Source organism: Triturus cristatus, chromosome 4_2 (genome assembly GCF_964204655.1).
Source record: "Triturus cristatus chromosome 4_2, aTriCri1.1, whole genome shotgun sequence".
NCBI classification, from domain to species: domain Eukaryota; kingdom Metazoa; phylum Chordata; class Amphibia; order Caudata; family Salamandridae; genus Triturus; species Triturus cristatus.
The window spans coordinates 31,927,053-31,954,377 of NC_140586.1; the positions used below are offsets into that span (position 1 = coordinate 31,927,053).

General features: G+C 45.4%; 1 protein-coding gene across 2 annotated transcripts in view; it reads left to right on the top strand.

Moving 5' to 3' along the window:
* ERBB3 (erb-b2 receptor tyrosine kinase 3) overlaps positions 1–27,325 on the top strand; it is a 241,740-nt gene that overhangs the window by 178,928 nt on the left and 35,487 nt on the right. For both annotated transcript variants that reach the window (XM_085600288.1, XM_085600289.1), the window contains exons 6-13: positions 2,339–2,457; positions 4,147–4,288; positions 6,370–6,483; positions 8,767–8,887; positions 8,989–9,062; positions 10,286–10,376; positions 15,268–15,470; positions 16,097–16,229. In XM_085600288.1, the coding sequence (XP_085456414.1) occupies positions 2,339–2,457; positions 4,147–4,288; positions 6,370–6,483; positions 8,767–8,887; positions 8,989–9,062; positions 10,286–10,376; positions 15,268–15,470; positions 16,097–16,229 (997 nt within the window). The remainder of the gene's footprint in view (positions 1–2,338; positions 2,458–4,146; positions 4,289–6,369; positions 6,484–8,766; positions 8,888–8,988; positions 9,063–10,285; positions 10,377–15,267; positions 15,471–16,096; positions 16,230–27,325) is intronic.

Below are 27,325 nucleotides of genomic sequence, written 5' to 3' on the forward strand. Positions count from 1 at the left end.
AACCCAGGTAAATGCTGTGGGCTATGAGCACACTGCCAATAAGAAGATTGGTCCATCCAAGCCCTCGATCAGTGTCTAACTGTGACTGGCGACTGGGCCAGGGTCTCATCGCGTGTCCTGCTGTTACTAGATGGTGAATACCACAGCTATTTTATTTTAATTGTAACTCGTACAGGGCAACCCTGTCACCCCTTAAGTGTATAAGTAAGTCAATCAACCCCGCAATATTACTCCCAATAGGAGTAATTCTTAGCATTCAATAGATGTTACGTGAATGTACGCAACTATCCAGTCTCCACTGGGTGTAATATTGTGGCGTTGGTAGCACCTGTGTCTATGTCAACCTCCTTTCAGAAGCGTGTATCTAGGGACAGAAAAAAATTAATATTGGTCAGAGATACCTGGCCATGATCACACAGGGATTCAGAGGAGAAGAGAGTGAGCCAGTGAGGACGGACTGCAGAAGCTAACAAAGAAAGTCGAAGCCCATGAAGAATTGACAACAAGCAGCAATTGAGCACTGTGGATAACATATTGTTGGGGAAGACAATAAGGCTCTGTGGGCCGGTTGACAAAAACCGGCCCACTGGCGACCCGTAGGCACCGGCCCATCGGCCAATGGCCGACTGCCCGCCTTCCCAATCCGATGCTGTGTGCATGTGTGGGACAACTGTTCATTCCCGTGTCCAGCGTTTCTTTATTATCTTTCTGCCGTTCCCTATGATCTCTGCTTACTTTGTGCGAATGGCTGCTGGTAAAGAGCTTCGACTTTCATTCTTGTGCACAGGGACTTAATCAGTTCATCATCAGACTTTGACCCAGAACAAGGGAAAGAGAGGCCGAAAAGGGAGAACAAAGGAGAAAGAGAAACACTGAAAACATTAACAAAAGTCGAAAGCAGAAATGAAAACGAACCTGTAAGAGGGAGAAAACGAGGCAAGAAACGTAGGGCGATGGAAGAACGAGGCGAGAGGTGAAATCAAAACTAGACAGACAGTATTTGGCAACCCGTGGCATTCGCAGCCTCGGTGACGGGTTTCAAGAGAACCGCGACTCGCGGTTCTTTTATTCTTATTAACAGATTAAGCACGCTTGGGATCAGCTCACAACAATAATGTAATTGGCAGTGGTAAACACTTTTGTATTTTTAGTTGGACTCTGTAAACAAACAACATCTCAGGCCAGGGGGGCCCTTCTGACTTTTAAAGTGTGGCTGTGGTTGTCCGCTAGGCAAGTGCGCCCTCTTGTGGTGAAGAAAAGGATGTATTTCTACTCCAGCCTTCAGACAGAAACTTTCCGTGGTGTATCCAAGGCACCCAACAGAGAGTCCACGCACAGACCTGCCCCGCACACTTCGGTGAAGGCTCGCCTGCTCCTCACATCATGGCTTCCCTACGTTGAGCAGTTTCCCTCATTTATTAGAGTCTCAGACAGCTGCTGCTTTGTTTACTTCAGTTGGATCTCGCTTACTCATCCGGAAGCTCATTTTCATTTCCATCACCTCCTCCAACTCACTTATTTCATCATAACTGCCTTCCACACCGCAGAGCCTCACTTGTCCCCTCTCACACTTTAATAGCAGCCCCTGTACTCCTCACTGCTTGCCTCACGCATTTCGCTGGAGACTCACGAAGTGATAACGAGTTTACAAATAGCGCTGTTGTTTCTTCATGGAATCTCGCTGCAGACAGTCCACACTGTCTCTGCTATATTTGTCCACATTCATGTTGTGTGGGCCCTTTTATTGCAGCTTTGTTGATTTGATATAATGTTTAGTGTTTGCTTATGCTTCTTTGCCCCTTATTCAAAGTGTCAAAACTAAAAAGACCCTATCTTACACGAGAAAAAATAGATTTTCTAATAAATATTTACCAAACCTCTTATTAAAGTATGACAAAAGCTTTTTTCTTAAAGAATATTCACCCTGAAAATGCATTACAAATGTATGAAAAGTAGGTAAAATTTTTGAGGAAAAAAATGGTTAGCCCTTTTTAACCGAATATTTGAAGTACGTTAATCCCAAAACATAATAACATATTTCTACCCTGAGTTCGCTCTTTGCAGTGTTTTCTTCAAGACTACTGGTTGCCTTCGTCTTTTTACGTTGATAACATTTATTTTATGTGCATTTCCTTATTTGTTCAACATATTTAAGTTAATCAGATCGCGAATTTAACTGGATAAATCAATTAGTTTTATTGATTAATATTATCTGATTGTGAGAGAAGTCCACAGCACAACGGAATTTTCAATCTTTCCATTTCTAAATGTGTCTTTTGTTCCTTATGCCTTTGGATATATTTACCTTATTTTTGTTTCCTCCATTACCTCTTATCAGTGACAAAAACCATCTGTGCTGAGCAGTGTAATGGCCGCTGTTTTGGCACGAACCCCAACGAATGCTGCCATGACGAGTGCGCAGGGGGCTGTACTGGACCTCGCGAGACCAATTGCTTCGTACGTACCAAGCGCCTGCCTGGATGAGAGGTGTGAAGGGGAGTGTGTCAGTCCACAGGGGTGGCATTATTGTCTTCCCCACTGAACCCTACAAGGGTAGGCAAAAGCTTTTCACAAAACGCCAACGACCAGAACATGACCGGCTGCTGTTTGCGGCCCTTGTGTTTTTTGCTCTTTTTTTTTTTTGGTTGAAATGTGTCTTCGCCTCACAAATTGAGGTGAGAATGCATTTCATTCTAACATATAGCACCAGATTGATTTTTGCATAATTTTACCCAAATTTAGCATAATTACGCAAACGTAAATTACGCAGATTTCACACACCCCTAATTTACACCAGGAGGTGAAGTCAAACAAGTCTAGACAACCAAATCTAGGATAAAGTCACAAACATATAAGTTCCTAGATCATAGGATAGAACAAAAAGACACAGTAGGCGAGACATTTTTATAAAAATAAATGTTTGTTATGAACCGGCTTTAATAAATTATGATCACGCACAGTGATCAAACAGTCTGCTAAAGTCTGATGGCAGCTGTCTATACCAATACTGACAGACAGTAACTCCCAGGAAAACAGCGGTTTTTGTGCCCCAGGAGTGGTATGGGCTGTTGGATAGTTGAGTTAATGCATTGGGAATTGTCTTAACTTGGTAGGTTTATGTGCACTGGGTCATGAGGTGCTCCAGTATTACAATCCTAAATGAGATCTGAGGATTGGTTGGGCTAGCTCAGTTGAGATCAGGGTATGGTCTTTCAGTCAGGTGCGAGGTAGTGGGTCATAGGCCCCAGTGGTTAATTTGTAAAAAAAATAAGTACTGGGCTCATCAAAAGGCAGCTTTCACAATCCCATTTCTCCTGTTAGCGTCGCTTAAAACAGAATCAACTACTAACCATGAACGTGGAGAGATGGATGTGGCGTAATGGCCAGACTTGCCGACTTCGGAGCTGGGGAACCAGGTTCGAGTCTCGGTGTTTGCTCAACATCCTGTGATTCTATGCAAATCACTTAATATCCCCGTAAATTAATGTGTCTTTAACTGGTGCTCATGAAAAAGCGCTGGTGTTGCTGATTAAATGCTAAGCACTGGAAACCACTGGCTCAAATTAAGCACTGCATGCCCCTTCCTTGGGGGTATGCAGAGATATGAGGTGGATTAAGTGCCCTCTGACAGATAGTTACCCTGGGCGCCTCCTCCCTTGGCCGGAAGTATCTATTTTCCCATCTTCCTGTTGGCAAAAATCAACGCGAAGAAGCACCATTACCTGATCAAACAAATTTGTTGTTTATCAAAAGTTTAATGGCAAAATGAATACCAGCGCATGATAACAGTCAGAAGGACCCCACATTCTTGAGTTGAAAGGGTCACTAACAACTTATTTAGGGATAGGCAAAATTATAATTCCATCAGTGTAAATGGGCAAAAGTGAATTGTTTTGTAATAATCCATAAGAACAGTGGGAAGCCCAAAGGCCTTCTAAAGGCAACTGTTTACTTGTGAGGTCTGCCTAATGTTGGGATTAGGGTCATATGAGGACGGGCATGGTGTTGTAGCTGGAGTTAGGGTGGCGGTATGTTATAAATGAAGTGGAAGTGTGGTTGGGGTTGTTTCTACAGCGTCCACCAGGGGCATCCCTTTTCTACTTCTTCTCTTTACCCACATTTTTTGCCTCGGTCTTCTCTTTGCAGGCTTGTCGGCACTTCAACGACAGCGGTGCCTGTGTGCCCATCTGCCCCCGGCCACTCATCTACAACAAGTTGACCTTTCAGCTGGAGCCCAACCCTGACACCAAGTACCAGTACGGAAGCTTCTGTGTCAAAAAATGCCCTCGTAAGTATGCTTGATTGGCCACGAGAAGGCAAGAGGTGGGAAGAGCAGAAGGACTTACAAAGGACAGGAGGAAGCTGGGATGGAGGCCTTAGCACATGAACTGGCTGGTGATGTCAACTTTTAGAAAACATTTTTGAAACCCTTTTTGCGCAAGGCTTGGGAGGCATAAAGGCACAAAATATTCTGAAAGGGGACAATGGTGTAGAGAAATCAAATTCTCTTGGCTTTGTCCCACTGAAAAAGTTTGTAACCCTTTCTAAAACGTTGTTTTGTCGGAGGAGTTGACAGACATTGGACAACAGGTCTTTGTTTTATTGTGGCTACCTGGTGGCAGCATACCAAGGTGAAAATAACAGTAAATGGAAACTTCCATTTTGTGAAATGTCAGATTCTCTTTTTTCAAAGATTTCTCCTTTGTGGCAGATAAGAGCGCCATATCGAACCTGTGCTCATGGAAGTGAAGGGAGTTGTCTGGGTTTGCACTTTGTTGGTCACGCCTCTTTTAGGAATGTCTCCTAGTCTGCGGTCAATGGCATACTGGGAGAGGGAAATCAATCAGAGGGAATTTACTCCGTCCCAAGTGTGAAACCAATGACCTGCAATATTGCCAGCGAAAGTGTTGCATCATGAGGGCGATTTGTAAAATTCAAAAGGGCAGATTTACAAGAAATTCTAACGCATCTGTTGGGGCAAAACTCACGCATTGCTGGAGTCGTGTCGCAAGCACAACGCAACTCCAGTAATGGATTTTGAGATCTATTCCCAGTACAGTGCATCACTCCCTAAGCAGGCGTAAGGGTTTGACGCAGTGGCGGCCTAGAAGTGGCGCAGTGAAATCTTGTAGATTTCACTGCGTCACTTTTATGAGCCTTCCCAGCTTGGGAACGTCCACCCTGCATTCACCATACCTGACGCAGGTATAATGTGACGCAGGGCTTGACAACGTGACACATCTCCCTAGATGCGTCACGTTGTTAATTGGTTGCATTTTTTACGCCGCCACTGCATCACAAAAGTGACACAACAGCAGCGCAAAAGTGTCGCAAGGAGCTTGAAAATCTGCCCCATAGGATTTACCATTGACATTGTGAGCTGATACGTTCCATAAAAGAGGGTCCTAGACCTGCCAACCTTGAAAAAACTTTCCTCATGCGGCGAGTTGGCCTCGGAGTGTGCAGGACCCTGAGCCCTTATCTATCTTTTCAAATATAAAGCAGGCCCAGTCGAATTTTCCGCTACATGGATGTAATCTTGTGAATTTTATTTAATTTCACTTTACACTGATTAAGCAAAATGCCCGAGATTATGCTATGATACCACTTCTCATAATTACTTGAGATTGGCAGCAGAGATTTAGCACGAGCACACAGGAATTACACAATCAACCAGAATGTGAGCAGCTGCTGTTTGCGTCTCTTGTGTTCTTTGCCCTGTTTTTTAACAGCAAAATGCGTTCTTCCGCATTTTACGCTAAAATGTATCAATAAATGTTGATTTTGTGTAAATATGTGTAATTTCAATCAATGTTTACAAAATTTCCCATAATTACAAAAAAGTAAATTACACAAATTCTGCACACCTCTATCATAGAGTAATTGGCGGGTGCAGAGCCATATGTAGTTGGCGGCCTTTCATGTCGGCACTGCGGTCGCTAGCAACTTCAACCCTGCCGCCCCATGCCAAAAACCAAAACACAAAGGCTTCTAATTCAGCCTCCCCTGTCCTGGGGGTACCAACTCTTGAGGACCTCCACATATGCACTGGAAATCCGCTCTTTGACTGGGTTTCCAGCCTGTGTCCACCTTGTGATAAGGTTTTTTTACGGATGACCATGTGGAGCGTTCTGGTATTGTGTAACACGCAGTAGCAGTGTGTAAGTTGGCAAATCTGATTCATATCAAAATTCCCATAGGTTGCTACAGAGGGTGCACCACTTCCGCCTTTGAGCATTGCTGGCCAGATCCATGGAGAAGGAATGGGTGCCCTCAGTGAAAGTGAAAATCAGGAGGCAGCTTTCCCTCCAGAGCCATGAGCCTCTCGTTCTGAACCCCTGCCAGGTCTGAATGTGCTTCTTTTCACAGATAACTTTGTGGTGGACCAGAGTTCATGTGTGCGCGCCTGTCCCAACAACAAGATGGAGAGGGAGAAGAATGGGGTCAAGATGTGCCAGCTCTGCTCTGGACTGTGTCCCAAAGGTGAGTCGAGAGCCTCTCAGTCGGTTGATACGAAAGGATGGCCGCGGCTTTTTTGATCCTTCGAGCCTAGCCTCCACTCCTGGAACTAAGGAATCTGACGCTATAGGAGGCTCATGGGATATCTTAGTTCAATTCTCAGGCATATAACTGGGATAGTGGTATGGATGGGTTCACAAGGTCTTAGCGTGGGGTCCATCAAGGGCCTGACAGAAGCCGAGATCAGACTCCTTGGATGCCGTCGCTCACTATTGGGCTTCATGGTTCGGAATGTGCGGATTCATGGACACGCATGTGGAGTGGATCCGTCACTTTTGTTTGCACCCACGGCTTGTGCTTGGAGTCAACACTGCTGTGCCCAGGGTGCCTGCTGCTGCATTCCTCATTTCTCCTTATAGCATCATCCCTCTGCACATCACTTCTATTTCCAACAGGCAGTGGCAAAATCATTTCGCACTGATTTGTATTAAACAAGTATTTCAAGAAAGTGAAATAATGTGGCGAATAACACAGCTATGAGAGGAGTATCCCATTTGCTTCCATGTGTAGAAGCGCATTGCCCTGGATCTTTTTCTCTTTTTTAATGTTCTCAGTTAGTTCATCGCGACTGATGCTCCTGTGCAGCTTCCTTTTCCCTCTGTTCTCCTATCTATGCCCTTTCTCCTTGATAAAGAACCACCAGCACCACCATTTCTTTGCTCCGTCTCTCCTCATCTACCCTACGACATCTCTCTCGTAGATCCATGCTGCAATGAAGTACCTCTGTGGGAAGAAACGCTGATATAAAGCCGGGTCTGGTGGCTCAGTGGGCTAATACAGCCACTGTAGGCGCATGTGTTTGACCTCAAGGTCACAGGTTCAAATCCCGGTGGGTCCACTCAGCCTTTCATCCTTCTGCGGTCGACAAAATGAGTACTGTTGAGTTATAATAAACATCTATTGTCAATCGCCAAGATGCCCACGGATGAACATGTGCTTTACAAATAAATGTTATGAAGAATTCTGACAATCCAAAACTTCAATTAACATTAAATGAATCGCAAATATGCCATTTCAACAACAGATCCCACTATGAAGAAATGTGTTTCAACCAGGCCCACCCATAATAAGGATACCCTCAGTCCTAAACACAAAACGAACTTTAATTATTAACCTCAACTTTATGGTATTACCTTAACATTAACTCTTCCTGTCACTCCTACCCCAACCATATTCCTACTAGTAACCCAAACTCTTTAAACACTGTGTCTCCTTTGTCTTTATATCACATTGGTTTTTTTTTACTATTATTGGAAAAAAAATGTAAATTGTAATAAAAATTTCATTATAATGGCCTTGTATAAATTTGTTAGAACTACTTTTCAACATAGGGTCTCAGTGCTTAATTTGTAAAAAAAAAATAAGTGCCAGAGTACTCGTCAAAAGTGTACTGCAGCTTGCACCATCCATTGGCCCTGATAATGCTGCCAGTGATAGTAGAAACACACCTATTAAGCATCACACTCCTACCAGTTTGACACTTCAATCTGCTCCAGCCCCCCAAAACTATAAGAATGACTTGGGTTTTAGGTATTAGCTATATTTAACATGTATTGAATTAATAAACAACTATTGTTTTGCTCATTTCTGAATAAAACAAACAGTGCCACCATGTGGCAGACTGTAATAAGTGCTGGTGTTAGCAATTCAGTCTCGATGCCGAGCACCGGAAACCACTGGCTCAAATTAAGCACTGTATGGTCTTTCTTTATAAAAGGTAATTAATCGTTATTATCCCATACTACATTCTTGCATCCTGTCACCACTCTCTTGGCCCATATACAATGCTCTAATTATTTTTTGTTGATTTTAAGGTCGGGAAACGAAAAACCTTAAAAAACAATAGTGTCACTGAAGCCATCTCTCAGCTGAAACCACCCTCTAATTAGGACTGCGAGTCATTTTTAAGCTGTGAGTTTCAAAACTTTATTAAGTTGCACAATTTGTGAATTTTGCACAACTTTGTAGCAGGCAAAGTTTCCTGGAAAAAAAAGATTCTGTGGGTGACTTTTCATGGCAAAATTATTTTTTTGCTAGAGAATTGTTTGAGTTTTTTCAGGAGAATTCCCCTGTTAAAGAATGTTTCACTTGGGTTTCCTTCAGTGATGCCTCAGTTTTGCAGGAATTTTTGCACGCAATAAATTTTAGTTTTTGCCAACTTTGTGAAGTTTGCATGTTGATGAAATTGTAAAAAATAACTTAAGGGCTGAAGCGAATTTGAATTATTACTATTTCTATTCTTTGCAGCCTGTGATGGCACTGGCCCTGGGAGCAAATACGCTATTGTGGACTCCAGCAATATTGACCGATTCATTAACTGTACCAAAATTAAAGGCAACCTGGACTTTCTCCGAACAAGCTTTGATGGGTAAATGGCTCCCCCACCCTCATATTTTTGTGAAGGTTGTTGCCCTAGTGTGTGGCCTGAACCCCCTTACATTACTGACCATTGTTCTCTGTGTCCCGCAGTGACGACCATTATAACATCTTGCCTCTGGATCCTGAAAACCTCAATGTTTTCAGGAGTGTGCAGGAGATCACAGGTAGGTGGGCGGATCATCAAAGCCGCTGAAGACAGAGAGGCTTTTGGGGAGACGCAGGGGTATAAAGAGAGGGAGAAGAGGCCTGAGGGTGAGATTCAATTGCAAAAAGAACTATTGATGGACAGAATGCAGAACAATGTCATACATTCCCCCCAGTACAGAGATCTGGGCCTAAATCCATCGTTTCTTTGCTCACCATCCATTCCAGTTTGGACCCAGCCATATGCAAATCAGTCTTGACCCTGTGCCCAATGGGAACAGTCCAGCCCGAACTGCCAGGCCAGGTCCGCCCTGGACTGGAAACAAGCATCCTAGGACCGGTTTCGGGGTTTCACCCCTCTTCAGCCAGGATAGCTTGATTCCAGTGGCATGGAGAGCACGGGACTCACGTCTGAGCATACCCGTCCCACTCTGGGTGACATTTGCAAAAAGAACTATTGATGGACAGAATGCAGAACAATGTCATACATTCCCCCCAGTACAGAGATCTGGGCCTAAATCCATCGTTTTTTTTGCTCACCATGCCATTCCAGTTTGGACCCAGCCATAAGCAGATAAAATGTTGGGGTGGGAAAGACAGAGAAAACTAAATGAAGCACGACTGAGAAAAAAAAGGGACCATCTATCTGCATGCCAGTGATGCACTATTTTCCCAGTCCTGATATTTCGTTTAAGGAAGTGATATTTTATGGGAGACTTAATAATTCCTATCTGTAAAGCGCAAACATATCACCTCTTTAGGGTTTCAAGGCTCTGAGGGCAGTTGGGGAGATTAAGTGAGCTATTGCCCAGAGTCACATGATGCTGAGCTGAGCTGCCGCCGGCGATCCAACCCTGAGCCCCACGCTCTGAAGTAAGCCGCTCTGGCTGCTGCACCACACCTCTCCCATTGACTTAGCCTCGATTCCCTTCTTGTCAACCAGGTGAATTAACGTATCGGACAATGGTTTATGAAATTAAAACCCTGTACCGGAAGCATAGTGTTCTAGTGACACAAAGCCTTGTGGCCACCCATAATGAAGAGAAAGCAAGAGATAGCGAAAGTGAAAGTAAATCATTATGAAGGAGACTAAAGGAGGATAGATGTGGGAAGGATTACGATCAGAGAGTTATGGTGTTTACAAGTGTGTAGGTTTTGCACCCTCTCTGGGTGGCAATGACGGAGCCTGAAGGGATGGGTCTACCTGTTGTTCATCTCAGAGATGCTCTTACTTCTTTTTCAGGATACCTGAACATTCAGGCGTGGCCAAAGAACATGACGGACCTGGGTGTTTTCTCCAATCTGACCATCATTGGGGGGCGCAGTCTTTACAAGTAAGTGACCCCTTCCCTCAGCAGTCCACCATCTTCTTTGCTACTATTAGACTTCAATGCACGACACATTGGTCTCCAGTCCAATACAACCCTGTGGCCCAACAGTATACCACACACACCGGCTCACTAATATGGGCCTGATTACGAGTGAAGGGGCTAGTTATCGCACCTGATTAATAACGATACCACAGGTTACGTTAATTATCGGGTGCGATAAATAGCACCTATTACGGTCCAGATTTTTGGTGTTTAACGCACCAAAATACGCATTATACAGTAACTACGTTGTGCTTTTCTCCATTAAATTTCATCCGGTTTCACTTGTCGAAATTTAAAGAAGGTTGAGGTATTTAACGCATCTGATAATTATGGGTTAGTAACACTCAACTCATAATTCCAAGCCCTGCGCAAACAGGGGTTTATGAAGGGGTTGGAAAATAATGACCCACCTGCAATCAGGCCCTATGTGTGTGTTGTTAAATCTGATGTATATGCCTCTTTCATTGTAATATTCAAAGAGACTGTTATGACTGCAGAGCCACCCATCCACACTAACACAGCCTTCTTTCCACCTGTACTGACAGAGGATATTGCAGATGTTTGCCACCACAAGATAATGCATGTGTGCAATGGGAATGTTATCTGTGGAGGTGGCACTTGCCAAGGTGGCAAATGTGTGGGTGGCAAATGAAATGTTTCTCATGCCTGTGTAGAGCTGCAGGGAGGGGAGAACTCCATCAAACAAGTTAGAAAGCTAACACTATAGGCATCCAGAGCAGACAAATGCCATTACTTCTCAGAAGTCAGAAGAAAAGCATAAACATACCTAGCCTCTCACACAACTATCACAAAGCCGCCTGTGTCTCTCTGGCTGCCGGCCACCCTGGAGGTTCATTGTCAATGTTAATTCAATTCCAAATCTTTCACTCTACTACGTGTTGGATCAAAGTTATTATTTTAGAAATTTACGATTATCATATCTCGCCCTCCTTTTTTATTTAGCCACAGCAATTGTGCTTAGGGGCCCACTGATGCAACCTTTTTGACATTAATAGAAATTTTACTGGAAATAAGAATCTGTAGTCCCCCTTTAGCACGGCCAGCTTGCGACCCTAAGGCTTCTACATAGTTTGGGGGAATGCCCTTCCACATTCACTGGATTTATGCACCAGGTTTCTTGTATGCATATGATATCATAATCAGATATAATATTAATCCAGTCAGCATTCCCTATCTTATTCAATAGCTCATTCACGTTCCATGTAGCAAGGTTAAACCTTCCCTCGAAGGGCTGGCATACAGGGGCCGTACTTGGTGCATGAATGGGTATATTACAGGCACTAGAATTATCATTGCCAGTCGCCATGGTGGGCTTCGCTACAGCTAGCCTACAAACTAGGTGTGTCCCAGGGTTAGATTTATGATCTTTAAGGGATAGTTGACTTGCCTGGACAGTTATAAGGTCCCTTCCCCATTAGCTCCTGGAGTCCCCGGCATGGCTTTGATCAAGACGGAGTTATTCGTTATCATCTAAAGTACTGAGTGCCTGGTATCTATTTGACACTGCGAACTTGGAGCAATATGGCAGATACGGTCTTGGGGTCACCCTTAGTGCTTGCGGGTTCGATGTATCATTAAGTAATTGACCTGTACTCGGTAGATGTCGATAAAAAAACCCCAATGGGAATATGCCTATATCTTGGGTAGCCAAGGTACGTTCCCTCATCTTTTTTGTGGATACCTCTAGCAACTCTAGGATTCCTGAAGTTATTAACTGCACAGTCCCCATCAAAGTTTTTTTCCAGCGGCCCAATCCACCCCACTCTCCTTGTGAACAGGATTTCATGTGCTCTAACAGGCAAAAATAAGTGCTTAGTGCTAAGCCAGTGGACAACCTTGTTCTTTAAACATTCTGTGGTTTCCGAGCCCCTGGCTTCACCGGGGGGGGGGTACATTAACCAGTACTGCAACATATGGACAGCTGGCAGGTGGCAAATTAATGGTAACTTGTTCCTGTGGGGGCATATTAATATTGAGAGGATGTGTATTTGTTAGGCACCGTGAGGGTTGGTCCACAGCATGTATCATAGTGACAGGCTCCCTAACAGATTCCCTATTAATCTCTTGGGCACTGTCGCCCAAGTAACACTCTACATTTAGTCTGGTACGAGCAATAGCTTCAACAGCTTCGACAGGGGGGAGCATGCCACCTGTAACATTATTCAGTCTCGCCGTCGTGGCCTCTTATCTGGTGGCATTGCACCCGCATTAGTAACATTTTTCAATTCATGCTCCACCTTGCCCAGTCTTTTTTTAAGAGGCATTATTAAGCCATTGATGACAGTTGTTAGCTTCTCCCAAAATGGGGTCCATGCTGATTTGTCCATGGGGATAGGGTTATTATTAGCTGCCCCTTGTAGCATAGGTATATCCGGGTATCTCAAGTTGACAGGAATTTCATTCTGGGTCTTTCTTTTACGTTTAGCTGATGGGGGGCGAACAGTAGTTGGAACAGTAATTGCAGCTTTAGCTGTGCCTGTTATGTCCTGAGGAAATAGGATCTAACACAGTAGGCAATTGGCAAGCTGTAGAGTTCACAGAACCATTAGTGCATCCTGAGCTCTGGGGATCTTGATAGTTACCTGGGCCGGACTTCTCTTTGATAGATGTTATGCATTCAGTTCCCCCATTTTGGCCAGTCATACAAAGGGACATACGCCGCTCAGCTAGGTCGATTTCTTTGGATAGGGCCCCCACGGCACGGGCAAGAAAGGTATCTATGGTGGATCGCTTAGGTGTAATAGTTGGCTCAGTAGAAGACTTTGTGCCCCCAAGCTTCCGTTTACTCATTCTGCAGGCCACTAGCTGGCTTGTATGAGGTGCAAAAAGAGAGGGAAAACAAACCTACTTCCCAGTGGTCCCTCCGGGTCCATTAGCTCGCACCAGCTGGTGGTAGAAGTGTAGAAGTGTTCCAAAATGCTAATAGAGGACCACAGAAAGAAAAAACAATAGGGTGGGCCCAGCCCGGCCTCTGTCAGCCGCTGACGGGAGCAGAAAGGCATGCCCTTGGCCCGGGCTTTACCCGGGCATGGCCCGGGCCTGCCCGCGCACGTCCTGTGTCCAGTGTTTATGGCTTCGGTAGGACTGGCCACGCATCCCGTGCAGTTGCCGCCAAGAACGCTGGGGGACCGAGTCCCACCCCTGCATCCAGGAACAGGTGTGTTGGAAAGTACAGACGGGCTCCACCAGCCCGTAACGATAAGCGTCCTGCGCTGCGGGAGCACCCAGAAGTGTTTATGGCGTCGGTAGGACTGGCCACGCCTCCCGTGCCGCTGCCGCCAAGAACGCTGGGGGACCAAGCCCCACCCCAGCAGCCAGGAGCAGGTGTGGCGGAAAGTGCAGATGGGCCCCACCAGCCTGTAACGATAAGGTTCATTGTCATTGCTGTTGCCCCTCGTGGAGTTTTTCAGCCCTTCATTCTGTAATACCGCTTTCTCACCTTCCCATGGCTGCCAAGACTTTCAGACTGAAATATAATCTTTAGGGTGGCTGTTAGGCATCATAGCTCTGCATAATGTTTTCAAACCAAATGTCTGATCTATTCACTGATAAATAAAAGTAACACAAACATTATCTATTATGCTTTAGTATCCAGAGTATGAAAATAGGCAGTCTGTAGTAACTAGCTCATAAAATGTGTTCAGTTGTTGAAAAATACCAGTATTTTCCCTAAATAAAAACCTTTTCAGACATACCATTCCAATGGCACAGAAAAATATTTCTGCATAAATTTAAATATATTGTTGCTTACGATTTGGAGAAAGAAGTGTTTGTTTATGTATTTGTGCAGCATAGAATTCTAGTCCCCTCTATTAGGTCAGGCCCTATTACAGAGGCGCCGCCCCTTTAAGGGATGTCTAGTTATGTTTCATGGCCATGCCCCTTTTGAGACCCCACCTTTTCCATCCCACTTACAGCACTGTGGCCTGCCCTGTCATTTCTCCAGAAATGTGACGCTTGCTTTGTATGCAACAAAACAGTAACCTATTTGTAAGGCGTTCATAAAAAGGCATAAGGATTGTGCTGCGTGTCAAGCTCGCGGAGAGTGAGGAAGAACAGCAGGGCCGGACTGGCCGTTGAAGGCACCGGGTGTTTCCCTGGTGGGCCGCCAGGGTGGGAGCCAGTTTTGGGGCCCTGCGGGGCCGTTTTTGTTACCGGGGGTCATAGCAGCAATATCAGCCCCCTGTGACAAAATCAGCCGAAACCGGACCTGGCAAATAGCTCGGCCATCCCCCAGGCAGGGGCCAGCCGAGCAGTTTGCCAGGCAGGGCCGGACTGGGAACCAAAACCGGCCCTGACAAAGTGCTCGGCCGGCCCCCACGGGGGCGGCCGAGCACTTTGCCAGGGCCGGTTTTCGGCCGATTTTGTTACAACGCATAGCTGCAAAAATGGCCCTGTAACAAAAACGGCCCCAGGGGCCCAAAACCGGCCCCCACCCGTGCGGCGCACCGGGGGATTGCCCGGTGCCTGCTATGGCCAGTCCGGCCCTGTTGCCAGGGCCGGTTTCGGTTCCCAGTCCGGCTCTGAAGAGCAGCAGCTATGCTGCCAGAGTGACACCTGATGTCCTACCTCGCTTCATGCGAGAGAGAGTCCTTTGTAGAAGTAAGCATGGGCGATATTTTATTTGTAGTGGTCACGGCGGTCACATGAACCTCCCCACAAATCCACAACATGCATTTTATTGTGGTCAGGGCATTGGGAAACTGGGACGGGCAGTAAATAACAGTGACTATCGGGGGAAATCTGGGACGTCTGGCCATCCTAGTTCTGGGTGAGTGATGTTGCATTTGTAGACCAAGGGTAACCCCCCCCCCCCCACATTGCATTGCAGCCGTGGTTTTTCCCTGCTGGTGATGAAGAACAAGAACCTGACGTCACTCGGCTTCCGGTCCCTGCGGGAAATCAGTGCAGGCAAGGTGTACATCACAGACAACGGGCAGTTGTGCTACTACCACACCGTGAGATGGAGCGCCATCTTCCGTGACCGAAAACAAGGCACTGACATCAAGAACAATCGTCCTGAGAAGGAATGCGGTGAGGAGTCTCAGCCTGCCCAAGCTGGACCCTGGGCATCTATCTCTGTGTGCCTGTCTCTTTTGTTTCCCCTTCTCTGGTCATGTCATGCTACGCTTCCTTAAGAGCTTATTATTTTATTTTATGCTGTGGGCTATATGGATTTGCAAGCCTCCAGCAAAATCTTGACTGGGGCATCAGGGCACCTTCTGTTTAGGTTTTTTTCTACATGGCCTGTCAATTGGCATCTCTTCAGTTTCTCTGTCTTCCTCCACCTAGTGTTGCTGTGGGTCTCTATCTGTCTTCTGTGTCTGTTTTCTGTGTCTACCAAGCATCTCTAGGGTGCATCTTTCTTGTGTCTCTATATAAGCTGTCTTTTTGCCCATAGCTTCATTCAAAACCTCTTCCTATCGGTCCCAGAAGGTCAGATTTTCAGGATATCCACATAAGATACATTTACATACAGTGAAACTAATTGGTATGCAGTGGTGACTTCAAAACTCCAGCACAGATCCAGCCCTCCTGGACCTACATATTCTCAGTCTTTTCTCTTTATCTCTGTACTTAATCTCCCACTTCTTGCATGTTACAATTTTCTCTGGTTGTAGTTCTGACCTTTCAACCCTGTTTCTTTGACCCCCCCACAGTGGCTGCAGGCCATATCTGTCACCCTTTGTGCTCCAGTGAGGGCTGCTGGGGCCCTGACCCAGATCAGTGTGTGTCCTGCAGGAACTACAGCCGTGAAGGAACCTGTGTGGCTACCTGCAACCTTTACGAGGGGTAAGAGCTCTCCGCAGAATACCTTCCGGACAAAGTCTGCAAACAACAGCATGTGTTCAAACCTTTCTGTCTCCTCTCAAAGCCTGCTTCCGAGTATTAGACAGAATGGCTTAAATCTGGTTACAATCACAGTTAACAAGGACTGGGAAAGCCAATAATTCCGGTGTGACTGTGCTAGCGCATAATAATTCTGGTGTCAATCAATCAGTCAGTCAGTCAGTCAGTACTTGTATAGTGCGGCTATTCACCCCGGAGGGTATCCAGGTGCTGTGCTCTCACTGATCGCAATCCAAGAGCTAGGTATTGAGTCCCTTTCTGGAGTTCACGAGTGAGGCTGACGTTTGCAGGTGGAGCGATAGGACGTTCCAGGACCTGGCGGTGAGGTAGGAGAATGAACAACCTCCACCGTAGTGTGGCGAATGTGGGGGACGTGCTAACAGTTTTTAGTGGCTTTGGAAAATATAGCAACATTAAAAAAGTCTCTTGTACAAATATTGAATACTTTTCCACTTAAGATGTAGGAGAGAATACCCCTATTGATTGCGATTGGCTGTCCTATGGAAACACTGGCTAGGTAGAGGCTGTTTCTAAGAACATCATAGACTGTCTAGTCACATGGTTCCCACTTCAGTTCATGCCATTAGGCTCAGCCCGCGGTGTTCCTGTGACAATATAAGCATTCTGGGTATTGTAGTCTTGACTTGCTTCTATTGACCTAAGCAAAGGAGTGGAACCAGTGGACATAGTAACATGCAGTTGGGTCACTACCATGGTCTGGGTGAAGGAGTAGCAGCTGAGAAGGAGTTGGGATGGGGATGCAGTCGTGGGCGGGCAGCTGCAGTAGATGTGGGGGTCTGTCTCAGAAGACCTCAGAGCCAATGATTTCCTCAGAGACTTGCTGCCAGTAGACACAGCATGCCTCTGGTTAGCCTCACTCACCTGGTAGCCTACAGTCCCTGGGGAATGCATTAAAAATTGCTATAGGGTGGGCCTGCCCTTAAAAGTTGCCCATGCCATGCGCTGATCCTGTTCGTACACGCAAATACAATTCTTTTCAACAAATATTGCTGAGATTCTCGCATTCTTTTCCCACTCCAGTGATTGTAAACAAGGAAATAAAATTCACTCAATTTGTTTTCTATATTTCTTTCTTAGGTGTCCCCAAATGTTGGCAAATATGCACAATGCACCTCACATCAGCAGCAGCACCCACTAAACTTTCGTTTTTTTCCCCCTCACACCCCACGCCAATGCATTCCCCGCAGGCACACACAGATCAAGCTCGACAGGCAAGCAGGCCGCAGCTCAGATCCAAACCTCACATTCTCTACCTTCACAGCAGCAGTTCAGCATGGCAGCGGTCTGCGTCCTTCCCCAGACGTGACCCCAAGGCTGCAAATGTGACGGTCATATTAGAATATAACAGCTCCAATGCTACATAAGAACTGAAAGGCAGAGGAGCATATTATCAAGCCCCTATCGCCACCACAACGTCACTTTTTGTGACGTTGTGGTGGCGATAGGGTCAGCGCCCTATTACCAAGGCAGCGTTAAACCACATAACATGGTTAAAAGCCACGTTAAGTGGCTTAACGCTGCCTCGGTAATAGGGTCCCTTTCACGCTAAAATTAGCGTGAAAGGGGCGTGCAGTGGGCGCTCGACCGTAACACCCATTCACTTCGACGCTGCCTTTTATTATCAAGAGAGGCGTTGATAGGTGGCAGCGCCATACTTAAGACCAGGAAAATCCTGAAACGAGGAGAAATGCTTCATTTATCCTCGTTTTTAGGTCTCGCCTGACCCAGCGCATGCGCTGGTCTGGAGAGACTTATTGAGAGGGCTCCAAAAAGTGCTACCAGGCCAGCCTAGAGCTACAGTGCATGTGCACGGGCGCACGCGCCGCGCTTTACCGTGATTACTTTCACTTTCGCGGCGCTTTGATGTTTGATCGTGATCGCGATCACTTTCACGGCCACTTTGCATAGCCAATAGGTCTCACTTTTGCGACCTTATAAGTATTTAGTTATGCAACTGTTGCATGGCTAAACACTGGTCCCAAAGGTGAGACCTATTGGCTATGCCAATGCTTGTTGCTTTTTCCATGTGTGCTGCCTAGTGCAGCACACATAGAAAAAGCAAAATGCCAAGGTTTGTTTATGTACAGGAAGGTGTCCCTTCCTGTACTTAAACAAACCTTTTTTTTAAAATGCCATGTTGTAACTTACATGTGTGCTGCATGAAGCAACACACATGAAAGTTATAAAATGGCCTTTTAGGTTTGTTTATGTACAGGAAGGGACACCTTCCTGTACATAAACAAACCTCCCTGCTCGCAGACACCCTTGCACTCTGGTTCAAGGGTACCTGCGTTGGCGTTAAGTCATGAGACTTAGCGCCATCGCAGGGGGAAATACCAGGCTGCACCATATCCTCGGTAATATGGTGCAGCCTGGCGCTTCCGAAGTGGCGATGAGAGGCGTTAAGCAAAGAAGGCTAATGCCTCTCACCGCCACTTCCTAGATAATATACTCCATAACTTGGCTAAAAGTCATGTGAAGTAGCTTAACGCTGCCTTGGTAATAGGGCCACTTTCATGCTAAAATTAGCGTGAAAGGGGTGTGCAGTGGGTGTTGCGGTTGGCGTTCCACCGCAACACCCATTCACTTCGACGCTGCCACCTATTATCAAGAGAGGTGGCAGCGCCGAACTTAAGACCAGGAAAATCCTGGTCTTAAGTTGGCAAAACGAGGAGAAATGCTTCATTTCTCCTCGTTTTTGCTTTTTCCATGTGTGCTGCTGTATGCAGCACACATGGAAAAAGCAAAATGCCAATGTTTGTTTATGTACAGGAAGGTGTCCCTTCCTGTACATAAACAAACCTTTTTTTTAAAATGCCATGTTGTAACTTACATGTGTGCTGCATGAAGCAACACACATGAAAGTTATAAAATGGCCTTTTAGGTTTGTTTATGTACAGGAAGGGACACCTTCCTGTACATAAACAAACCTCCCTGCTCGCAGACACCCTTGCACTCTGGTGCAAGGGTACCTGCGTTGGCGTTAAGTCATGAGACTTAGCGCCATCGCAGGGGCAAATGCCAGGCCGCACCATATCCTCGGTAATATGGTGCAGCCTGGCGTTTCCGAAGTGGCGATGAGAGGCGTTAAGCCAAGAAGGCTAACGCCTCTCACCGCCACTTCCTAGATAATATACTCCATAACTTGGCTAAAAGTCACGTGAAGTAGCTTAACGCTACCTTGGTAATAGGGCCACTTTCATGCTAAAATTAGCGTGAAAGGGGTGTGCAGTGGGTGTTGCGGTTGGCGTTCCACCGCAACACCCATTCACTTCGACGCTGCCACCTATTATCAAGAGAGGTGATAATAGGTGGCAGCGCCGAACTTAAGACCAGGAAAATCCTGGTCTTAAGGTGGCAAAACGAGGAGAAATGCTTCATTTCTCCTCGTTTTTGCTTTTTGTACAGGAAGGTGTCCCTTCCTGTACATAAACAAACCTTTTTTTTAAAATGCCATGTTGTAACTTACATGTGTGCTGCATGAAGCAACACACATGAAAGTTATAAAATGGCCTTTTAGGTTTGTTTATGTACAGGAAGGGACACCTTCCTGTACATAAACAAACCACCCTGCTCGCAGACACCCTTGCACTCTGGTGCAAGGGTGCCTGCATTGGCGTAAAGTCATGAGACTTAGCGCCATCGCTGCCCCATATCCTTGGTAATATGGTGCAGTCTGGCGCTTCCAAAGTGGCCATGAGAGGCGTTAAGCCAAGGAGGCAATGCCTCTCACCGCCACTTCCTAGATAATATTCCCCAGAATGTTCAAAATATGTGAAAAGGGCACAATATGTGCATACCAGTAGTGCTGTATAGTCGTAAAGTTCACACGTGTGATAGAGAGGACATAAACCACTGCACCAGAAACACTGATGGCTCAGACAACACAGCATGAGCTTCCTGCAAAAGCTGGGCATTCGGAGTGCATCACGGATACCATCCAGCTCCCCTGCTTGCTGCCCCTGGCCGGGGCTCTGAACCTGCTCCCTTGGCTGACATGAGTGCCTGAGCCCTGCACCCGACAGAAAGGAGGCCACAGCCGCCACCATGTATACTTCTGAGGTGCGCCTCCATTGTGATGCAAGGACACTTCGCAGTCAGTGCGCTGCAATCGAAGCTCACTTTTGGTGGACTAACAAGGCTGCTTGACATTCAGAGTCATCATAAGCTTTTTGGGGGACCCGGGCAAGCCATACTTTGGGGGCCCTGGTTCGGAGAATTTTATTACCAGTGTCCTGCTAATTCAAGCCGACATGAGACCAAAACTCTCAGGGGCTTATTTACAAGCCGCTTGAGCCACCGGTACGTCGCTTTTTCCCATCTAAAAAGCGACACCCGCGGCGGTGCAAGGAGCTTTTTAAAAAGCCCCTAAATATGTCTTGCCTAGACCCCCCCTAAACATCCTTAAGATGACACTGGGTAGAGAGAGACAGAGTCAGAAGTAAAGGTAGGCAGAAAAGTTTAGATAATGAAATAAACAAAGGTCAACTCAGAGAGAAAGATAACTTTCTCAGGGGCTGCTTGGAAGGTGAGGGCCCTGTGCCATTGCACACTCTGCCCATGCCTTCAAACGTCTCAGTGGACAATAACATGCTGAGATTTTGTAGAGTGCTCAGCATGGAAAGCCATCTCTCTGTACACTCTTTTCTTCATGTTTTTCTATGAAATAAACCAGGGTTCTCCAATGTTGATGCTGAAGAGCCAGATCCATGCCAGATTTTGTGCATATCCACATTTAGATAAATGTAGTTATCTTCAAAATCAGGCATGGATCGGGCCCTCCAGGACCGACATTGGAGAACCCTGAAATAAACAATGACATAGCAAATGTCTCTATCCAGACCTAAACAACAATGTCCAGAAAACACTTCCCCTCGCAGTATTCTTACAGTGTTCAAATTACTGTTCGAACTTCAGCCCTACACTAGACTTTGAGGAAAAGTGCTATTCCCAGGTTTTATGTGAATTAACCATCATTAATGACCCAGAGGATCCTTCTCCCCCTTGCTTTAGCTTAAGACACACCTTTGTCCTTCTACCAATATCCAGCTTACTGACTTCCTCTAATGTACACAATATATAATCCCTGTACGCTGCGGCAATGTTTGAACTATAGAATTATCAATATACTCACACAAGTCCAGCTCAAAGAAGAGCAGGTTAGCGCTACAACTTCATATTTTACAGCAAAAACAATAGCTATTAAGAGATGCAAATAGAACAGGCCTGCACACATCGGCATGGGATGATAGAACTTGGGTCAAATAAAACTCAAGAAACTAATTTTCGACATTACAAATTTACAATCACCAGGCAGACTAATCTCACGGAAAACACCACCAGGTCCCCCTGAAAGTAGGTATCCTTAAAAGAACTTGCCTGTCTTCTTCACGTTAAGCTGGAAGTCCAGGAAGACCTGAATAATTCTCTTCAAACTGATATAGTGCCTGCCTCCACTTAAAGTTAAGTTAAGTTAAGTTAATCGGGCTTATAAAGCGCCTGGTTACACTAAAACAGTGTGTCCCCGCGCTACGGTGTGAGCAGCTAAGGCAATCTACTGAGACCTATCCAGGAGGGAACAGGAGAGTCTTCAGTTTCTTCCTAAAAATGCCCTCAGAGGGCTCCAGCCGGAGACTCACTGGAAGTTTGTTCCAGAGTTGGGCCGCCAAAAATCAAAAAGAGCGACCACCCATCCTGGCTTTCTTTACCGCCGGGACACAGACCAATCCCCTCCTCTCAGACCTCAAGCGGCGAGTGGGAACATAGGGGGTGAGGAGGTTCAGCAAATAGTCCGGTGAGGTCCCATGCATAATGCGGTGGCACACACATAGCGCCTTGAACCGGACTCGTTCCCGAATAGGTAACCAGTGAAGGGAGGCAAGAGCCGGTTTAGAGGGGGCTCTCCTCGGACGCATCAAGACTAATCGGGTCGCTGCGTTCTGCACGCATTGGAGTCTCTGCATACACCTCTCTGTAGCACCCAAATAGAGGACATTCCCATAGTCGAGGCGGGAAGTCACGAGTGCGTGAACTACGGTCTTCCTGGCTGCAACAGGCAGTATATCCAATGTCTTCCTGAGTCCCTTAAAAAAACAGAAGTTGGACATGTCAAGTTACAGGCCCATTTCAAAGTTATCCATCGGTCTATGTTGCCTGTATGTGTGGCGAGAGAGCAGATACAGCCATTCCAGGGATAGCGCTATGTTATGTTTTATAAATTGATACATATAGAGCGCACTATACCCAAAAGCGTCAAAGCACTAGCGGAAAGTCAACCAATACCAATCAAAAAACAGAGAAGTTCCAGTGGCTCAGGGAGATGGCCATGTTTTCAGCATTTTTTTTAACACTGCAAGAGAGTCAGCTTCTGAGATATCCACAGTTTGACAAGTGGGTCATGCCCCTCCCCACAAATAATTCCAAATAAAGTCTCCATCATTGAGGGCTCCGACTCTGCAGAGCGTCTGTGGCAAACGGGGACGGAGGATCCCATGGTGCAATTCGACAAAAAGAAAGTTGACAAAGCCGAGAACTGAAATCAAGTAGCATTTAACTACTGATAAAAACACAGGCTGGGGCAAAATTATATCCATTTAAACCTGACGTGTTTCAGCAGTGACGCCTTGTTCGCAGGAAATGAATTCTCGCAGCCCACAGTGCCCAGGTGTTTTTAAGTTCCAATGTCACGTGCCAACAAGTAGTGAAATACTACAAGTCCCATAATCCAGTTCATATGCAGTGACATATTTGCCATGTCCAAATACATTTTCAACACTGCAATGTACTTCCAGTTCAATTTCAATGGCACCTGCAATAATAAGAAATTTGAATGGCATGTTTTCAATTGCTGCTGTCATGAAAATTGTATTTCATTAAACGTGATGCAAACACAGATTACAGTTCCTACCTGTAGGAAAGTAGGATCTGCTTTTCATGGTTACCTCCACTCTTTACTGGTGTCATTATGTTTTACTGACTAGTCTGTCTGGGATCCTGCTAATCAGGACTCCCCCTAAATTGGACATGATGCGTACTTAGGTACACTCCAGAGTGTATATAAAAAGAAATATATATATATATTACATACATATATATATATATTCACTTAAAAAACCATAAGTTTCACACATGTTATAGTTAGGTGGATATTTCACTTGTAAAAAAACAATGAAATTCCCCCGTTATAGTTAGTTGAGATAACTATAACTCGCGCGCCCGCAATCCTCTGCTCATGACGTCACATATTACATCACTCATGACCTGGTCAGTGGCATCACTCATGACATCACTCATGACATCATCCTTGTGATAGAGTGGCGGTCGCGCGAGTTATAGTTATCTCAACTAACTACAACGGGGGAACTTCATTGGTTTTTTACGAGTGAAATATCCACCTAACTATAACATGTGTGAAACCTATGGTTTTTTAAGTGAATTTGCAAGGTTTTTTAAATGCTAATTCCTAACTATAACGTGTGTGAAACCTATGGTTTTTTCAGTGAATTTGTATGGTTTTTTAAATGCTAAGTTATGTATGTCTTATTATTTTTTTTATATATTTATTTTTCAATAAACTACATATTACATTTTTTTTTAATGGTTTTTCACCGTGCGCGCCCGGTGCGCGCACCCCCGCGATTTAAAAAAAAAAAAAAAAAAAAATTCTGCCTTCGGGGTCCTTCAGAGACCCCCTGACCAAGGCTAGGGGGTCAGGAACTCTCTACCCTGCCCCCTTTTCACGTTCACCACCTTCCTTTTCCACTCTCGCACTGAAAACAAACAAAATGGCGGCCGACACTTCCTGATTTCGACCGATTCGAACGTTGACTGACATGTAACAACCAATCAGAATTACGCTCGCGCACGTTGCGCGCACGGTGCGCGGCTATAGATATGTATGTGTTTTTAAATGCAATTTTCTCAGGAACTACTGAACAGATTGACTCCATATATGCAAAAGGCACTTCCCTGACCTGAGGACTACGTCTCTGCCAAATTTCAAGTAATTCTGTTCAGCCGTTCGGGCTGTACCTTCGACTAAAGGTCCAATGGGAAAATGCATGGGGAAAACGCGTTTTGGGACCCCCCTTTTTTCTCGGCCCCCGCTTGACGAATCACCCCGAGACTTTCAGGGTAGGAGCGCCCCATTAGTTTTGTAAATTTCGCGAAGATTCGTCAACCGGCGCCTAAGTTATTCAAAATAGAATTTTGAGATTTCCTATGGAAACATGGTCCTAACTATAACTATCTACTGGCGACCGCCAGTAGATAATATATATATATATATATATATATACACAAACCCACATGTACAAGGCTACACAAAAAGTGGGACAGGCTAGATGTAGAAGTAACAGGAAAGGCTTTAGTACTACTTTTATTTCTGTCCTGTCCTGGTTTTTGCATCTCAAAATCTGGTCGCCTCAACTCTGAGCACATTGTTTGCCCAGCCAGTCTGGAATTGTAGGTTTGGAAGGGAGGTCTTTGACCATCAGCATAACCCCCACTCACACACAGGAAGGAGCAGTTTTCCATTCTGTGCTGTCCGGGGCCCAAACAAGACCCCAGGGACCGACTACACTTCCCCAGCCTACTTGAGATAGGCCGAGGGCCACAAGATCCACACTCATCCCTTCTGCATCCCACACAGACAACCCAAATTTACACCAACCCCACATAGGTTTGGCTTGCAGCCTGCCCGGTCCCTCGTCCCCCTTACTGAACTCAACCTCAAGGAAAACCCAACAAAGGGACACCGTGTTTGCGTGGTACTTACTGGAAGATCAGAAAGATAGAAAGATGAGCCAAATGCAAAACTTCAAAAAAGAACTGCTGCATTTCAAGCAAATGTAGGTGTTGAACCAGTGATCATGCTCTCTATTGCAAGAACTTGAGGTTGTCCCCAGGTCCATAGGAATCTGAGTGACTGCATTACCAGGTACCAGGCATGGTAACTGGTTGGCGATGGGCAGGGCTTTTCTCACCCGGGCATGAGGGAAGGATTTTGCAGCACTGATTCCTGCATGGCGAAGAGTCTTCCTCATGCTTGGCTGGCCTGAGATGAGAGGAGCTGTGGTACCAGTCTGACCACCAGTCCCTAAATGACCCAGCCTGTCCATGCTTTTAGACTGAGGGCCGTTGTCCAGTATTCATCTGACCACGGGCAGCGTTCGTCCGTAATTTCAACACTATGAGTTTTACAGTTTTCTGGCGTAATATGCAGCCAGGAGCTTCGTGATGTAATATGAACCAACTGCAGAAGGGATATCAGAGCTGGCCTACAGTGCAGTATCAAAGGACATGGAGCATAGGATGGAACTGAGTGATATTTTTAACAGAACACAATAACATAATGGGCCTTTTGGAAAGCTCCAGATTGCTGCTTATCCGGCTTCTATAATTATGTTTTTCCAAAATATTATCTTTCTCATTTCTCTTCTCTCAGATAATTTGTCAATAAGATTTTTAATAACATAGTAGGTTTTTAATGAACTTGGGTATGTTGAGGTTTCTATTATTATTGGTTGAGGTGGATAGGTGTAGGGATTGATGAATGTATGAATGAGCAAATGGATGCCACATTTTGGGGACGACTGCCAGCCTAGTGGTAATCACAGTGCACTGAAAGGAACTGCTGTCGTGGTGGTTCCTTTCAATGTACTAAAGGTTTGGTGAACAGGCGCCGTCGGTTTTGTTGACAATTTACCAAACTTTAAAGTTTTTTTTGTTTCACAAAATCAAACTCTCAAAGCTGGAGTTTGTTTTTAAAAAACAATAAAACTGAATGACCACAACACCCTAATCTATCCACCATCCAAGCATCCACCCACCCATCCATCTTTGCACCTGCCAAAATCCCTCTGTCAGCCTATGCATCCGCCCATCCATCAATCCATCCACCCACCAAGATCCATCCATTTACCTAATTACATTCATCCATCCCCAAAGCACCTGTCTCTCTGTCCATTCATGCAAGCATGTGCATTCATTTATTTGTCTATCCATCCATTCCAATCTGTGCAACCAGCTGTTCAGGCATACTCCCATTAACTCCCTCTCTATTCATGCCCACACTCTCCATCCATCCATTAGACGAGTCAACTATTCATCCATTTTCTCATTCATACATTCATCAATCCCTACACCTATCCACCTCAACCAATAATAATAGAAACCTCAACATACCCAAGTTCATTAAAAACCTACTATGTTATTAAAAAGGAGCACCTTTCTGCACATACACAATAATTCATGGCGTTTTGCTGTTTCTATGTGTGCTGCACAATGCATCACACATAGAAACTGCAAAAACCGAGGACAAATAAATAATTTCTCCTTATTTCGCCATGTGAAGGCCAGGTTTTCCCTGATCTTAATCTTGGCACTGCCCTATATTTACGCTACCCTTGTGAATATGGGGCAGCGTCAAAACCAATGGGTGTTGCGGCAGAACACCCACCGCAACACCCATTGCCCACCCCTTTCACGCTAAGTGTAGCTTAAAAGGGTGCCTTATTACAAGGTAGCATCAAGCCATGTTAAGTGGCTTAACGCTGCCTTGTAAATGAGGCAAAGACTGTATCGCAACAGCAATGTTGTAAAAAGTGACGTTCCTTTGGCGATAGGGGCTTGTAAATATGCCCCTAAGTCTAGGCTGGTGGAGGCAGAGGTAGAGCCAGAGCATTGAGGGAAGGTTGGCTGAAACCCTACACTAGTTTTGTCAGAAACAATCACAGTGAAATACAAAGGCACACATGCTCTATCGACCTCATTTTTGTTCTAACCACGTACTCAACATTTCGCTCCCTCAATGCCTTTAGAAGTATCACTACTATTGCCTATAAGCTGGAAGCCCACTTCCATCAGAAGGACACTGTTTCAGGCACTATCATTCATGGTAATGGACAGAACTGGGTGAAGACTGTCCTTTATGTATTTGACACAAACGAGACAGGTAGTAGTGTTTCCTAAAAAGGAAAATGTCCGCACCTTCACTGAGTATACAATCGTCTTAGAAT